At 43.7% G+C, this 16,546-nt stretch overlaps 1 protein-coding gene across 32 annotated transcripts in view; it reads left to right on the top strand.

Annotated features, from left to right (window-relative positions):
- Positions 1-16,546, top strand: part of col13a1 (collagen, type XIII, alpha 1) — a 116,631-nt gene that overhangs the window by 41,578 nt on the left and 58,507 nt on the right. For 24 of the 32 annotated variants that reach the window (XM_014153945.2, XM_014153943.2, XM_014153941.2 and 21 more), the window contains exons 3-4: positions 8,915-8,959; positions 11,317-11,324. In XM_014153945.2, coding sequence (XP_014009420.1) covers positions 8,915-8,959; positions 11,317-11,324 — 53 coding nt within the window. 32 annotated transcript variants of the gene reach the window in all.

The following is a 16,546-nucleotide window of genomic DNA, read 5'->3' as shown; positions in this document are numbered from 1 at the left end:
TACAAAATAAAATCATGTCAGCTTGAATGAAACTTCAATGCAATTTGAATGCAAACCCACTATTAAGTCAATGAAAGAGGAGACAGGGTGAACCCTCATTAAAACCAATGCTCAGTTGCAAAAGCCTGATGGTGTATTTCCAATGATTATGTGAATTAGCAAGTCAGGGAAATGTAACCTAGTATCCTGCAGCACTGCTGTTTAACCTAATTGTCTAATGACACATTTAAAGCATAAACTATATGTTTCAAATGCTCTGGGTACAGTGTTAGTTACATAGTGTGGCAGCCAGTGGGGAGGTGTACTGCCACTGACTAGAGTGGTATACTACGAAGCAAGCTAGATCTACTCAGGCTTTTATAAAGCTAGCCAGCTTCAGTTAGCTTCACATTCCAGGTCTGGCTTCATCCATACTACGGTGATGGATATTGCTCGTCCTCTTGCTGCCAACTCCAGCAGGCTTGCATTGTCGCACATGGCTAATCGAATGGCACCCTCTTAATTGAGACAATGCTGAAACATCAATCCATGGGCGAGTCAGTGCCACATTCTCGTTTGTGGTGAATGAAAGAAAGGTTATCTTGCAAATTCAGAAGGCAATGGTGTGAAATAGGCTTTTAGAAGTGCCATCATTATTTCATTACTTATTGTTAATGCCATCTTTGGTGTGCTTATCACACTCCTATTGCACCTTCTGTGGAACAGCTTGTTGCGTTGTGGCCATAGACATACAGTATAATCAATAAAAGGGTTTTGGAACCTCTTACCCTGGCAATTTGACTGTTAAACTCATGGGTATACTAACAATGGCTGCCAGTCTTGACTTGAATGGGAACTGCCATCTATGGATTATGTTTCTGCTATGGTTGGTTGCTTGACGCTACAGAAGGTAGTGCGTATGGCCCACTACATCACTGGGGCCGAGCTCCCTGCCATCCAGGACCTCTATACCAGGCGGTGTCAGAGGAAGGTTCTAAAAATGGTCAAAGACTCAAGCCACCCAAGTCATAGACTCTTAACTAAATATTTAATAAGTCATCTTGCTCAAATGAAGGAGATGTTGACATTCTTTGCGTGAGGGAGGGTATCTGATTTCATTGGTCCCCAACTCGTGGTTTAGAAACTTCATTCAGGATAAATGTATTAGCCTACCCCAGAGCAGGTTAGTTCTGAAGGATTCGTTGCCATACAAATGTGCCTGTCTAAAAGGTGAGCCACTTTCGTGGTACCGTGAACTCAGTTGACCAAAGTTACCTCGCTAACTCCTCAAACCTGATTTGTAGGATTGGACTCAGAGCAAGGTTTCTAGTACAGAGGCTCATGATAGGCAATAAAATAACTGTTTTGAATTTACCCTATAAAAGGTTACAACCTAAATTAACTTAAAATGTTCAGCAAATAAACTTGCAAACAGAGCTACCAGCTCTCTCAGGCCTCGCTCTCGTGCAAAACCAGCAGCTGATAAGTGTGGTGGCTGATTGAGTAGCCAGCCACACCCTTAATGAGCCTTTTGAAGTCAGCTGTGCCTGTGTTCTCATGCCAGTGGGTGCATGCCAGGCTGACTAAATGGCTTGTGGTGCTGGTGCCCCTCACGGCGCCACACTTCCTTTTCATGAGGAAGGCTCGCAGATGACCCATCCCAAGGCTTCAAGCTGATGGGCGCATTCCAGGCTGACCACATGGCTTGTAGTGGCGCCCCAGTTGTAGGGTAGAGGATTTCTTCTGTGGCAGCCCCAGTGGCACAGGACTTCTTTAGGGCATGAGGGCAGTGACTGTACAGGCTCTTCTGGTTGACACTGAACAGGCCAGCAGCGAGTCAGCTCCAGCAGGCCACCATGGAAGGAAAGTCTTCTTCTGCAGAGTGAGTCTGATAGAACCTGCGCCACATCCTTAACGATGTTTGGGTGTGGTCACAACTATTGGAGCTGCGTCAATCATCTTCACTAAGACCGCATGGGCCTCAGGATCCATGGGATGTGGGCATCATTTTCACTGTTGTCAATCCATTTCTCAGCTGCCACAACAGTCGTCACGACAGCAATGGCACAGAGTCAAATGGTGTGTGGTTTCTCCACACCATGCATACAGACCAGGGAAGTCTTCAGGGACCCTAGTAGACTTATTGGGAACAGGGGGAGATCAAATGTACTCCGCTGTTCATCTTCAGCCCACCAATTCTTCTCCTAAGGTAGAAGCGCATGACGTCAACAGCCTTGAGTGACCTTTTCAGATAGGGCCACTCTTGATGTAATTCCACTTTTTTTATTTTTTTTTACTTTTCATCTTACATGAAATCCAGAAGGAACCTTGCACCATTTTCTTCCAGCCACTCACACACCCCTGGGTACAGGCACCATACTTGCAGTTCTCTTGTCCTTTGTCTTTGCCATCTAAACCCCAAAACAACTCACCATGCCAAGGAGCGATGTACCAGAAACACAACCTAGCTCAAGGTCATCCGGTAGGGCTCTGCCAGCATTTTCCACCAAATGTGGAAGCCAGTGGGGAGGTGTGGTGCCACTGACCAGAACTAGGCTCGGTTTCAAATAGAGGCTCTTGAGAGGGTAAATTCAAAACAAAAGCACTTTTATTGCCAAGAAGGTTACAACCTAAATGTTCAGCAAACAGAGCTACCCATGCTCTCAGGCCTCTCTCTTGCTCTAGTGAAGGAACCCAGCAGCTGATAAGTGTGGTGGCTGATTGAGTAACCAGCCACACCCTTAATAAGCCTATTGAAGTCAGCTGTGCCTGTGTTCATTTTCAAGCCAGTGGGTGCGTTCCAGGCTGACGACATGGCTTGTGGTGCTAGTGAGGGCAATGACACCAGTGGCTGCCATTCATAGGAACACCAAAATGCTAATGTACAGCAGCCTACATTTATAGTATCTTTCATCACTAGACATGCAAAACCATTAATATACTGCAAGTACATACAATACTCACAAGTCAAAAGCGGACAGGTACAGCTATCCGAGGGTGTTCAAATAGATTACATGTGTCAAACTCATTCCACATCGGGCCGAGTGTCTGTGGGTTTTCGCTCCTCCCTTGTACTTGATTGATGAATTAAGGTCACTAATTAGTAAAGAACTCCCCTCACTTGGTTGTCTAGGTCTTAATTGGAAGGATAAACCAAAAACCCACAAATACTAGGCCCTCCATGGAATGAGTTTGACACCCCTGAAACAGATCCTGCTCTTGGAATTTATACAGAACCTGTAATTGGAACTAGATTCCACTGGAGCCACAATTCATTTGTTGCTGTTTCAAGTCCATGATTTAAATAGAGGAAAATATGGCGGTTGTAGAAACAAAGGGAGATTTATGCACCTCTCCATTAAACCACTCACTTCAATGGAGTGGAGGAAGCCTTTCTGCCCAGTCTGGAGGGCTGTTCAACTTTTAAATGTATTGCTCTCCCTCCCGAGAGCAATTTGGGAGAATAATGGTAAAGTCAGATTAATGGTGGCTTTTCTGGCACAAACACAATGGCGTCTTTGTGGTGATCTGCTTTAAGAGGCACTGTGTAATTATTTAATCTCAGGCTTAGTGACGTTCTCTGGTCCAACAGTTGTTTGGGAAAATATTTCAGTCTCAACCAAGCCATTCGGCATAGGTACGCTCCCACTTTCTCTCTTTCAGACATTCCAGGAATGGTGATGGACTGAATCAAGATGTTTTATTTGTGTGCAGAAAGTAAAAGACAGGTCCTCTGATCAAGGGGTTTTCAAACTTTTCAAACTTGCATCCAGGGACTCCCATCATATGTTAGTAAAAAAATGAAGTCACGTCTTGTCTTGTCATCAGGTGAATAATAATTGCAAAGAGAAGTAATCAACATTTTAAAATCAATAGATTTGTTAGACAGTTTCATTATTTTGACCTCTATATTTAATTGGAAAATGATGTGTAAACATAGTATATTAGCTAGAAAGGTATCTTGGCGGTGTAGAGACATTTTTTGCTGTTGTAAAGCTAATTTCCAGCAATTCTACACAGTTTGGCATGGAGCTGAGAGACAATTTTGCAGTTTTAAAGCTAATTTATTGAAATTCTATACATTCTGCCATGGCTAATGTTGTGTTCCTCTGCTCAAACACAAAATCAATGGTCATGTGTCCTGAATGCCCTTTTTTATGTTTGATTCTACCTGACTGTCTAGCTTTTATTTAATTGTTACTTCTCAAAGATGGTATTATTTAACATATATATATTTATAATTCAATATCGTTTCTGCGTGATTTCTATCGGGTCGTTTAAGTTGACACTGAAACTGTTTTTCCATCCACTTAGATGGCCAGTGGTAATTTAGACAGGCCTACTGTGATCGGTGTTACCCTGCTTTGATAAGCAACAACAATAAGTCATTCTTATTACATTGGTCATTTACTTCACAGCATTTGAAGATTTTCTCACGGTCTGATATTGCAGTGCTTTTTTTTGTATCTTTCAATCTGGTCACTTCTCTCTGCACATTCCCTCTGAAGCTAGTACAATATGTAAACCATTGAAGAGAGGCAGTGGAGGGGGTGGGGCATTTAAATGGCCTACACCATTTGGTTCCCCCACTCCCCCTTAGCTTATTGACTCTTTAACTAAAGTTATTTTCCAATGGCTTCCATGTTCCATGGTAACTAATGGAGCCAGAGTCCATCATGCATCTACACCCACCTCTTCGCCATGAACAAGCTTATACACTAAATGGCACATAGAAAATGTGTCTGGATGTGTATGTTTGTGTTCCATTGAAATGTGTACACAATATTCTGCTTTTGTTGGACGGCCAAAGCAATATCACTCGTGGGGTTTAAAAGTCATTTCTCAGTAGTAGTATAGAGCATCTTTTCATGAACATTGGCCTCCCCTCTTTTCACTGACATTTTCTCATAACATGACGTCAGCGAAGCATGAGACAAAAAAAATCGCGAGCGCCTTTAAAACTATGAGCCGTGTTTAACAAGGCAACAAACCTACAAGGACTCCTTGTGAACGGGTCTGGGAAGTGTCACCTTTGGATACACTGAGTGGATGGCGGGACCTCTGTCTGTATTGGATCTCTCTGCTTAACATTGGCTCCCTCTGGCTTGCTGTCTACTGTTCTAGACATGCTGTCTTTTCACAAGGACTCTCTCCCCAGGACCAGCTGAAATGAGCAGAGGAAGGGATGTGTGATGAACTGTTGATTTGTCTAAACGTGATATTTTTGTGGAGCACTGGGAACCTGATAGGGCCGTTGTTAGCGTTTATTGGTTCCCTGTGGATGGCAGGACGGCAGAGGTGCAGAGGTGCAGGGAGAGGCCAATCCCATTCTTTAAAAGAAGTCAACTAATCGCCCTCGCCTTTTTGACCAGCCGCATATCCATATTTTTATTTGGAAGCCAAGAAAGTTTATATATATATCATTGTCATTGAGAGAAAAACTTCCACCTCTTATTGAAATCTGGAAAAATCATTCAGCAAAATTCATGCCTCTTCACTATGGTTATATATAACCTTGTCATATATATATATAACCTTGTCAGAGGTGGAAGTTTTTCTCTCAATGACAGAGGTGCAAAAGTTCAGTCCCTTTTTATTCTTCAACAGTTACAAACCCCTGAGTAAATCCTGTCCTCTGCTTGCATAATTGTAACTGAACAAGTGTAAAAGTAAATTTGCAGAGAGCAAAATCAATTGACTGTTACTGCAAAGTATTAGTTTCCCCTCAAAAATCAGGAAATATGAATGTTTCGTGGCTTGAGCATTATGCGATTTATGATAGCCCTTCGGTGTGTGTGTGGTAGAGCAATTTCTGTTGATAATGAAATTTGACCCTTTTTCTGCCTAAAATAGCATCGTTAAATTATCACCTGGCTCTGCCACACACCCTGTTGTACTTTTGGCTATTGAAAGCAGTGCCCCCTACTGGTCCCTCCGACATCACTTCCAGCATCGACCTGTCCTGGATGATCTTTAATAAAAGTGCTGACCAACCATACCCAACCCTGCTTTAAGATGCAACAGGATGAGAGCAAGGGTGTTCTATTTCAGCATTAGCACTGCAACGGTCCATTCAATAGCATGGCTCCAGACTTTCCACAGCACAAAGCTGACTTTTTCAAATGCTGCAAGGTTCTCACCCTAAAAATGTCCAATGAGACTGACCCCTGGGTATTGGCTATATCTTACATAAGGCTATAACAGACAGTGTCCTTACACTGTAGCCTATTCCATATCACCCCGTGGTTTCTCCTGTCTGGTCTAGTGTATTGGAAACTTTCTACTACCCTTACAGTACATTTCACATTTGTGCCGGCCACTTGTTTACAAGGGCAATTGGAGAAGCAGGGAATCCAGGAGATTGGCTCAGGAAGAGGGGGTTGGGAGGGTATTTTCAGCACCGGAATTCCATGGGTTATTCCTGGATATATATCGCAGGACACGGATCGTCTCAAGATGGTAACCCACCTGCCCATAGGCCTCTGATCCAGTGTACTCAACCGACACAAAAGGTCATGTGAATTTAGCCTCAAGCTAGGGATATGACAGCCTTTTTGAAGTTTTGAGTTATTGTGGATGGATATGAAAATGTCCCCCACCCCTAAAAAAAAAAAGTATGTGTTTTGGTTATTAGTTTTGTAGGAGGTGACGCTGAAACTCTCATTGTGCAGAAAGAACAAGCTTTGTGTCTGTTGTGGAGTTGAAGACAGACATAACTATCGCTCAAACCAAAGCTCAGTGTCACTGGCGGTCGGTGCTGTTTAAGATGAGGGAGGACATTTATTATTTAATTTGCATGGCCTTATTTCTATTACAGCATATTGGATGGCTATCATTCACATTCCATTCACCCAGTTCAACGTAACAGCGATAGGTTTAGGCTACTACATGATACTCAAATTTTCCCTATACCCACCATGAGGTTGCTACTACCTAGCCTATGAATGAAAGTTTACAACGTAGGTGCACACAGGTCGAGACAGACAGTGACACATTCATTTCCGCCTTGCACACTTTTGCCTGCATCTAGCTGATTTAGGATGTAATCATTATTCCAACAGTTGCAAACAAGAGTTTCTATTGGACAAATTCAGGTATGTTTATCCCTGTTTCGTTCCATTTGCTTCCATTTAAGAAACGTTTTTCAACAGAATTGCCAGAATGAATACACCCCTGATCACACTTAAACACAGTTCACTTTCATAGCAGCTGCGCTGTATTCCTTCACGCATCTGTGCGTTCCCCTCCTCTCACCTTTTCCCTAAGCTTGTGGACTTTAATGCACAATACATTCACTTTATGTGAGCAGGCAAATAAAACTTTCCAAGCCAAACCATATCATAACCGCTACACACAGCCTACATCGTCGTCACCATATTCCAAAAGCTTACCGTGATTGGAAGTGTTCCAGTGTTGTGTCTGACAGTCATAACCAGCTAGCTAACATAGCATCCCTCTGTTTGAGCAGGGTGTTTGAGTAGGCTAAACTAGCTAGCTGCATTTGCTAGCTAAGTAAGTGAAACTGAAAGTAAACAAAAAGGACAATCTTTCTCTCTTTTTGAATGAACTACTCACCACATTTTATGTGCTACGGTGCTAGCTAGCTGTAGCTTATGCTTTCAGTACTAGATTCATTCTCTGATCCTGTGATTCGGTGGACAACTTTTCAGTTAATTCCGCAAGAGATCTGATAGGTTGGAGGACATCCTCCGGAAGTTGTCTTAGTTACTGTGTAAGGGGGTGGGAACCATGAGCCTCCTAGGTTTTGTATTGAAGTCAATGTACGCAGAGGAGAACGGATGCTAGCTGTCCTCCGGCTGCACCATGGTGCTACCCTACAGAGTACTGTAGACCTTCATTGCAAAAAGTGTTTTAAAATTATTTGGTGCCATTTGAATATATTTAGTATAGTTTTATATAAAAAGGATAACTTTTTAAATGTTTTACTATTCTTATTTTTATGAAATTCACTGAGGAGGATGGTCCTCCCATTCCTCCTTCGAGGAGCCTCCACTGCTCAGTGTTGGGTAGATGCTTGCCCTCTGAACTATTTATTATAAGTGGTGAGGGACGGGGACACGCCCAAGAGATTGCATGTAAACATGCAACATTAGACATCCATTTCCGACCGCAACCAGCTCCTTACATAAGCAGGACAACAGGTGTCGGTGGTAGTTTGACAGCATTTAGCTCGACTGAAGAGAAGCTTGGTGCTTGTCTTGCTCGATATCATTGCATCGAAACAACTTCCTCTTTTATGTGTGTGTCTGTCTGTCTGTGTTGCATGTGTCGCCTTTGGCCGCTAGCGTGTAAAGCTTTGGCCTCAGCACCCCTGCATTGTATTACTGGAGTTGTGTGGACGCCATCACATGGGCTATATTTGCAGTGCCATGCCTTTGTACCAATGTTGTCTATAGATGTCCCAGAGCGGCCTGTCGACCTGGCCAACAGGATGTGATGGTGAGCCCAGAATGCTGCTTAAATCAGAGTCCATGCTTGCTTCCCCATGCTTATGTGCAGAGGGTTTAGGCTTTCGTGTCTGGGGCTGCTCACCCCCACAATAATTATCAGAGCACCCCAAAATGTTTGCTCCGCCCATCAGTGACTCCGCCTTTGCTGGATGGGCTTGCAACGCAATGCTTAATTTCTGGCTTTTTTAATTGAATTATTCCTTTTTTGGCTGCATATTGAAGACTGGCCAGCACTTCCACGCACAGCTCAGCACAGTTTCTCTAGTTTCAAGTTTCATAAGCTGCCAATATCCCTTTCCAGGACATTCAGAGCTGCATATACACAGTCAGTACAGATCTAGAATGACTGTGCAATATGTGAAGATGTTGGCTTGGAATGAGTAGGCCCAGCCTGGGTAAAGGGATATTGCTTTAGTGGGTGTGGAGTGTAACCGGTGACTAACTGCCGGTTGTTTCTCAACCAGGGCGTCCTGGGTCGAGGGGAAAGAGAGGTCGCAATGGGGATCCAGGTAGGTTTACAGTAATGTACCTGCCCTCCACTGTCCATTAGACACATGTAGGCCTGTAACACAAAACAGGTGAAGAAACATCATAAACACACTAAATTCAATGAAATCAGCAATCTCCTCTCACATGTTACGCTGACAATGACCTTATTTGAGAAAGCAATATAATAAGTGTGTGTGTGTGTGTGTGTGTGTTTTGAGGAATATATTGTGGCGAGGATATTGGTGAATGTTCCACCAGATTGAGGTTAGTTTTTTGATTCTGCATTGTGATGAAGTGAAAGCAAAACGTGTCAGCCAGGAACGCGATCACCGCCCATTCTGGTGTAACCAAACATCTCCTGTGGGTTTTACCCACTCAGGTTTGAAATTCCTTGCACCTAGGTTTACTATAGCCGAGGGTAGCGTCCAAAATAGTCAGCAGAAGTTGAGAAAGAATCCTCCTCAAATACTAGAAAAAAAGCCTCACAAAAAACAGGAAAGGAAAGAATAATGCAGCCCCCAAAGGGAAGGTTTTGTCACCCCTGATCAGATCATCTGTTATTCCTGGATGTTATTGCTCATGTCAGACTGATATCTAGGCCTGTAGGAGAGGCCAGACAGTCTGCACTCTCCCTGTCCGTTTGGAGAGTCATTTGAGTAAGGGCGGCTACCTCTTTTAGGGCTGTTTGTCTTATGTCTGTGACAGCTTCTTGCAGTATAATAAGTCAGGTTTAAGAGTGACCTTTAGACTCTGGCCTCCTTCATTGCAGTGTGGCTCCATGTCAGGGTTCTCGGGATCCTGAGCCCCAGGATTCTGTCTCCTCCTCACTGAACAGAATACTTGTCGGGCTCCAGACCATTTAACAGACAAACCATCATGTGCCTACTTCCATTCCCATTTTTCACAGTGTTTTTAATGCAAACAGTCTGGAAAACCCTCATTATTTATCCTGTTTTTTTCCTCCAGTTCAGGCATTTATTTTACTCATACAATCCTTAACTAGGACCAGACAAATATGCCATTGAGAAGATAATGCTGGTGATTTGATGTGACGTTAAAGGGAAGGGATTTGTCATCAGTGATTTTCCTCACTGTTCTGTGATTGATGTGACGCCATGTTTTGTGATCCTGTCTTGATTTTGTAGTAATTGATTCTGTCTGGTGACTGAGGTCTTTCTGATTAGCCTTCTGAAAGGTCAGAGGGGGGGCGTGGTCACAATGTAAGAAATATACCTGCTCCTAGGCTCTGATTACTAGTGGAACATTGCCTCTGTACTTGCCATGTTTTTCTGATGAGAGTTTTAAAGGTTTATGTAACCGATCAGGCGGGGCTCATGGAGTATAACGTAGGAGTGAAATAAAATGTTAATTCAGGGAAGTATTTTCAAAGAGCCAGTTTCCAGGATTTCGAGGAAGCATGGTGAGAAGAGAAACTCCATTGATAGTGCTTTTTATTCCAGGAGAAAGGATGTCTGTGGAGATGTCTCTCCGCAATGGAAAAAGTCAATGCAATGAGTAGTGCATTAATCTTAACTGGGTGTGGAGGAAGCTCTTGAGGAGCGATGCCGGTTTGGCGTTAGGCTCAGGCTACAGGCTGTGTAGTGTCATTTGGCATCTTCCTGGCACCAGTTTCCCTTTCTCCATCCCTGTTCTCATCAATCCAGGAATTGGTAGGCAGACTATTTCCAACACTGCCAGGGAGGGGAAACGTGTCAAGGCTAGGAATGACCATCTTATGGGAGGGCTGAGAGAGATTTTGGAGTCGGGCTCTCAAAATGAATATTTCGATTTATGCACCAATTTTCTTGATGTGGCACATGGAAAATATGACCTGCCTATATGTGCACAGGTCCCGTATCCACAAAGAGTAACAGAGTAGGAGTGCTGATCTAGGATCAGTTTTGCATATTAGATCATAATGAATAAGATTGTACTACTCTGCTTCTACTCTGAGACGCTTTGTGGATACAGTACTCCCTTCCATGCATTTTAAAGGTGGTTAGAGCTAGACAAAGAGTTTGGAAGAACTCGTTTTCTCACTAGTCTAATGAAGTCTTCTTTACCTTCACGGGGCTGGATGAGACATCCACCTTTTTGTTATTTGTGTTTTGTAGATGGAATTGGCGAAAACACCTTCTCATAATTAAATAGGCATGTTTGAGTCATGATATTTACTGTTCCATGAATCAGTCAGTGGCAGGAAGGTTTTTAGGGTGAGGCATTGTACCGCTCCAGAACAAATCCAAAGCAGACAGCCACTGTAAACTGAACTTCAGAGCACTTGAAAAACTTTCCAATTCACATTGACTTAACTCAATTTGATCAATGTTTTTCTACACTGTATGACTAATTGAATCTTTCTCCCTCTCTTTTGCAGGACCTCCTGTAAGTAGACCTGATGCCTTGTGTGACCATGCGGCGAGTGGTAAAGTGACTGTGTTTTTGTGTTTGGGAGTGTTTGTACCATGGATAAGTCCTTGAACGTCTAGTGAAATCTCTGTTTGATAGCCCCCCCCCCGATCTTACATGGATGCACCCTTTTGGTGTTGCTGTGCGGTGTGTTTGCAGAGAGCTTGTAAAGAGTGGTGACATGATGATTTTCAAAGCATATCATTGAGCATATCAAGGCAACTCTTTAAACATGGTCATTATAGTTGCTCCTTCTTGCATTGTTTGTGGGGTGGGAAAACTTTGCGTTGGTAAGTTAATCTGTTATCCTTATTCAAAATATACATGTGAAGTCTCTCTCCCTTTAGTGCACGGTAATTACATTATCAGGACTGCTAAGCATTTCACTGGTTCGGCTCAGTGAAATATCAAGTGGACTTGACATTATGAATAGCATTGTGGATGTTATTAGGCCTTTAACTAAAAGTCACTCCTTGGAAAATATGAATCATTGGACCACTGAGGAGTCTTTAACGGTGCTGAGGAAGTCAGGAGCCCAGGCGTGTTTTCCACTCCCAAACTCCTCCATCATGCCTCTATTTGAAAAACTCAAAGAAGCTTTCTGATGTCTGAGAGCACGTCTTCCCTGTCTCCCCTGTATCCTGCCATTACTCAGGGATCCTTAGCCATGTCAGCCTTAGCATAGCATCTCAGAGCTAACCTTCTGGTTCTGTGGGAGGGCAGTATGGAACACCTTGGGCAGGGCGTTAAAATTGGGCACAGCTGCGACCTGGTGCTAAGAGAGGGTGATGGTCGTGGCCTGGCTTCGGGCCATGGCAGTGATTGATCAGTCAGCTGCAGCCAGGCAGGGATGGACATCCAGACCAGGGCCAGGTATAGCCAGAGACAGCCAGGCAGGCCATGGAGGAGTGGGTTTGTGGGTTCCGGAAGAAGACACTCCTATTAGGTTGGCTGCGTTGCACGCTTGATGAAAAGTTAATGGTTAGCTATTGTATAATGATGAAGTTGATAGCATGAAGATATACAGTAGATGCACATTTCACTGGGTAGGCATTGCTGTCACTTATGCTTTCATTACGTGAACAAAGGAAGGAACTTTTCCAAATGATTTAGTTTAAGTTTGAGTTCTGGTTGGAATCATTTTGGAAGTTAAGTGCCATTATGTACTTTTGTGTAAACCTTTCCACTTGAAATGCATTAGCTATTCATACTATTACATAAAGAAGCACTTACACTACATGACCAAAAGTATGTGGACACCTGCTTGTCGAACATCTCATTCCAAAGTCATGGGCATTAATATGGAGTTGGTCCCCCCTTTGCTGCTATAACAGCCTCCACTCATATGGGAAGGCTTTCCACTAGATGTTGGAACATTGCTGTGTGGACTTGCTTCCATTCAGCCACGAGCATTAGTGAGGTCGGGCGCTGATGCTGGGCGATTAAGCCTGGCTCGCAGTTGGCATTCCAATTCATCCCAAAGGTGTTCGATGGGGTTGAGGTTAGGGCTCTGTGTGGTCGAGTCAAGTTCTTCCACGCCGATCTCAACAAACCATTTCTGTATGGACCTCACTTTGTGAACGGGGCATTGTCATGCTGAAACAGGAAAGGGCCTTCCCCAAACTGTTGTCACAAAGTTGGAAGCACAGAATTGTCTAGAATGCTGTACCGTTAAGATTTCCCTTCGCTGGAACTAAGGGGGTCTATTTTTTTATCCAGGTAAGTTGACTGAGAACACATTCTCATTTACAGCAACGACCTGGGGAATAGTTACAGGGGAGAGGAAGGGGGATGAATGAGCCAATTGGAAGCTGGGGATGATTAGGTGGACATGATGGTATGAGGGCCATATTGGAAATTTAGCCAAGACACCAGGCTTAACACCCCTACTCTTATGATAAGTGCCATGGGATCTTTTAGAGAACACAGAGAGTCTGGACACCCATTTAACATCCCTTTTGATAGACGGCACCGTACACAGGGCAATGTCCCCAATCATTGCCCTGGGGCAATGGGATATTTTTTTAGACCAGAGGAAAGAGTGCCTCCTGTCTTGCCCCCCAACACCACTTCCAGCAGCAGCTGGTCTCCCATCCAGGGACCAACCAGGACTAACACTGCTTAGCTTCAGAGGAAAGCAAGCATCAGGATGCAGGGTGGTATGCTGCTGGCCTAGTCCAAACCATGAAAAACAGCCAATTTTCCTCCTTCACCAAAATGCACAGTTGGCACTATGCATTCGGGCATCTGAAAAACCCCAGATTAATCCGTCAGACTGCCAGATGGTGAAGCGTGATTCATCACTCCAGAGAACGCGTTTCCACGGCTCCAGAGTCCAATGGCGGCGTGCTTTACACCACTCCAGCCGACGCTTGCCATTGCGCATGGTGATCTTAGGTTTGGGTGTGAGTTCTCGGCCATGGAAACCCATTTCATGAAGCTCCCGACGAACAGTTCTTGTGCTTACGTTGCTTATAGAGGCAGTTTGGAACTTGATAGGTGAGTGTTGCAACTGAGGACAGATGATTTTTACACACTACGTGCTTCAGCACTCGGCGGTCCCGTTCTGTGAGCTTGTGTGGCCTACCACTTTGCGGCTGAGCCATTGTTGCTCCTAGATGTTTCCACTTCACAATAACAGCAGTTACAGTTGACAGGGGAAGCTCAAACAGGACAAATATTTGACGAACTGACTTGTTGGAAAGGTGGCATCCTATGACGGCGCCACTTCAGTACGGGCCATTCTACTGCCAATGTTTGTTTATGAAGATTGCAGGGCTGTGTGCTGGATTTTATACACCTGTCAGCTACGGGTGTAGCTGAATTAGCCGAATCCACTAATTTGAAGGGGTGTCCACATACTTTTGTATATATAGTGTAGCTATACACCAGAGCCAGAATTGCACAGGTCTCCCGTAACTTACCCTGCAAGTGAACTTTCACATAAGGAAGAGCACTGTGAATTTTCTTATCAAGTTAAGTTTTATATCACTGCTTAGATATGAAAATGGGATTTTAAGAAATGTCCTCTGTGTTTGATTAATCGCCTCAAGTTTTCTTAACACGCTCATCCATATTGTGGCCTTTGACAATTGAGTGAGGAGTTGAGGACAGACGATTTGTATAAATAATCTTTGCCTCTATTTAAATTGGGATGTTACGCTAACACAATTACCCATGTGATTGCAACTGTAAAACGACATGAAATTGGTGCTTTCCTGTTCCCTGAAACCGAGGGCTTTGGTCCTTTTAAAAACATAATAGTCTATCATTTTTCATAGGTCACATCACAGGGGCTTGGCCTCCTGCCCTCCCCGTGGCCGTGTGTGTTTAACACACTCTAAAACAATCAGCGTTGATGGGAAACACCTTTAGACTTAAATGAAACTAAACAGCTTAAAAGCTCTCCATGAAGCTCCACCATTCTCGAGCTCAGATTCAGGTTCAGCGTTGCTCAAAACACAGTTGACCACTATAAAGTGTACATTTGTCTGAGAATAACATATTGTTGAAATTGAATCGCTTACAGACCTGTTTTTCAGACCCGTTTTTTAGCCTTTTCTGGCAGCCTTATGGTTAGATAACAATCAGCTTCAGATCAACAGTAAATCCTGCTGCTGCCAGTGTCTGAGGGAAGTAATGAAGTCCAAACCTCTCTCCCACACCTCACCCTCACTACTAAGGTTACAGAGAGGCCCCAGGGGCCATGGAAGCCCGTAGCGGAGGCCCTCTCATTCGTCCACTAGCACCCGGCCCAAATGGGAGCCACATGTGCCAGGTTACTGCATAATTCCAATGAGGGGTTTCTTCCGGATGTAGGGCACCCCTGACCCCTGCAGACGGCCCCTAGAGGCCCTGTAGCAGGCAAGCAGACAGACACCCATGTGCAGTGTGTTTTCACTCGTTACCTGGCCCTGCACCTCACCTCAGCGCTGCCCCAGACCTCCAGGACCATGCAAGTTGCTCCACAGAAGCACCACTCATTAGGTTTTCTAACAGCGGCCACATGTTTCACTCCCAAGATCTATAGACTGTTGCTTAACTAAAGAAGATTAAATAACATTCTGAGAGGAGATGGGGAGAGTGCTAGCATATCTTGCCTTTAGAATTTTCGATGGATTGTTGATGCAAGATGAATGACTTCCGGTCTGGAACTGTTGGCCAGTAGTGGCCCACACACTCGGTATAGGAAGCAGACACAACCATGACTCTTGTTGGCTTTTCAGGGAAGAATAGAGTCAAAATGTCAGTCTGTAAGCCCTAGAACTCCTCCATAGAGATAACGTACCTCTCTGTGGACAAACAATGGCCACTGGCTTTGGGAAATGTCAAGGGTTCCTGTTCCGTCCAACCAGTAATTAGTGCTGTGTCCTTTGCTGAAACAACACAGACACAAGGGCTATTGATTTATGTTTCCGTAGCTCACTGAAAACAAAACACACAATATTGGAGGAAATGTTCCTTTGGCAATATTGAACGCTGTAACGGACATCCTTATGGCTTTTGTTGGTTGTTCAAGACTCTAAGCCTAAGGGGAACATTTTTTTCTCCCATTCAACTTCACCACCAGCTGAATAAAGAACTTACATAGATGAATCCATGGCATGCCTTCTTACAAGACCTGTCTTTGCATGCATTTACATGCTGATTGAAATGCATTGATTTTATGGTATGTTCTTTAATGTTGATGAGAATCTACAGTATATTATAGATAATGAATACCTTAAACTTCAACTGCTATGGTTTATGATTCATCCTCAACTTAAATAAGCATGTTATCAGCTCTTTAACCTGTTCAACTCTGACGCCCTCTGGTGGCATTTTTTAAATGATGCATAATATTGTATACTACCCTCATAAAGTAGAATCCGGTTAAACAAGTCTTACAAACACATGCTTAGTACTGTTAGAAAGTTAAGAAATGTGGGATTCGGATAACGGTATCAGACGCAATATGGCTATTACAGAACCTGAGATACAGCAGCCTCAATTGTTAAATTCTGGGGAATAAGAGATTTGAAAATCTAGGTTTGACATAAAATATGTCACCAATTACAATTACTGTTCGAAAAGGATGTAGCTTTCAAATGATATGTCACTTTCTATTTTCTGACTATCTTTTTTGGGGGGGGGGGGGCGGTGGGTTCAACTCACCGTACCCGATACTTTGAACAAAACAACTGCTCAGAGTTAAACAG

Source organism: Salmo salar, chromosome ssa18 (genome assembly GCF_905237065.1).
Source record: "Salmo salar chromosome ssa18, Ssal_v3.1, whole genome shotgun sequence".
Taxonomy (NCBI): Eukaryota; Metazoa; Chordata; class Actinopteri; order Salmoniformes; family Salmonidae; genus Salmo; species Salmo salar.
This window is presented reverse-complemented; position numbering and strand designations above follow the sequence as displayed.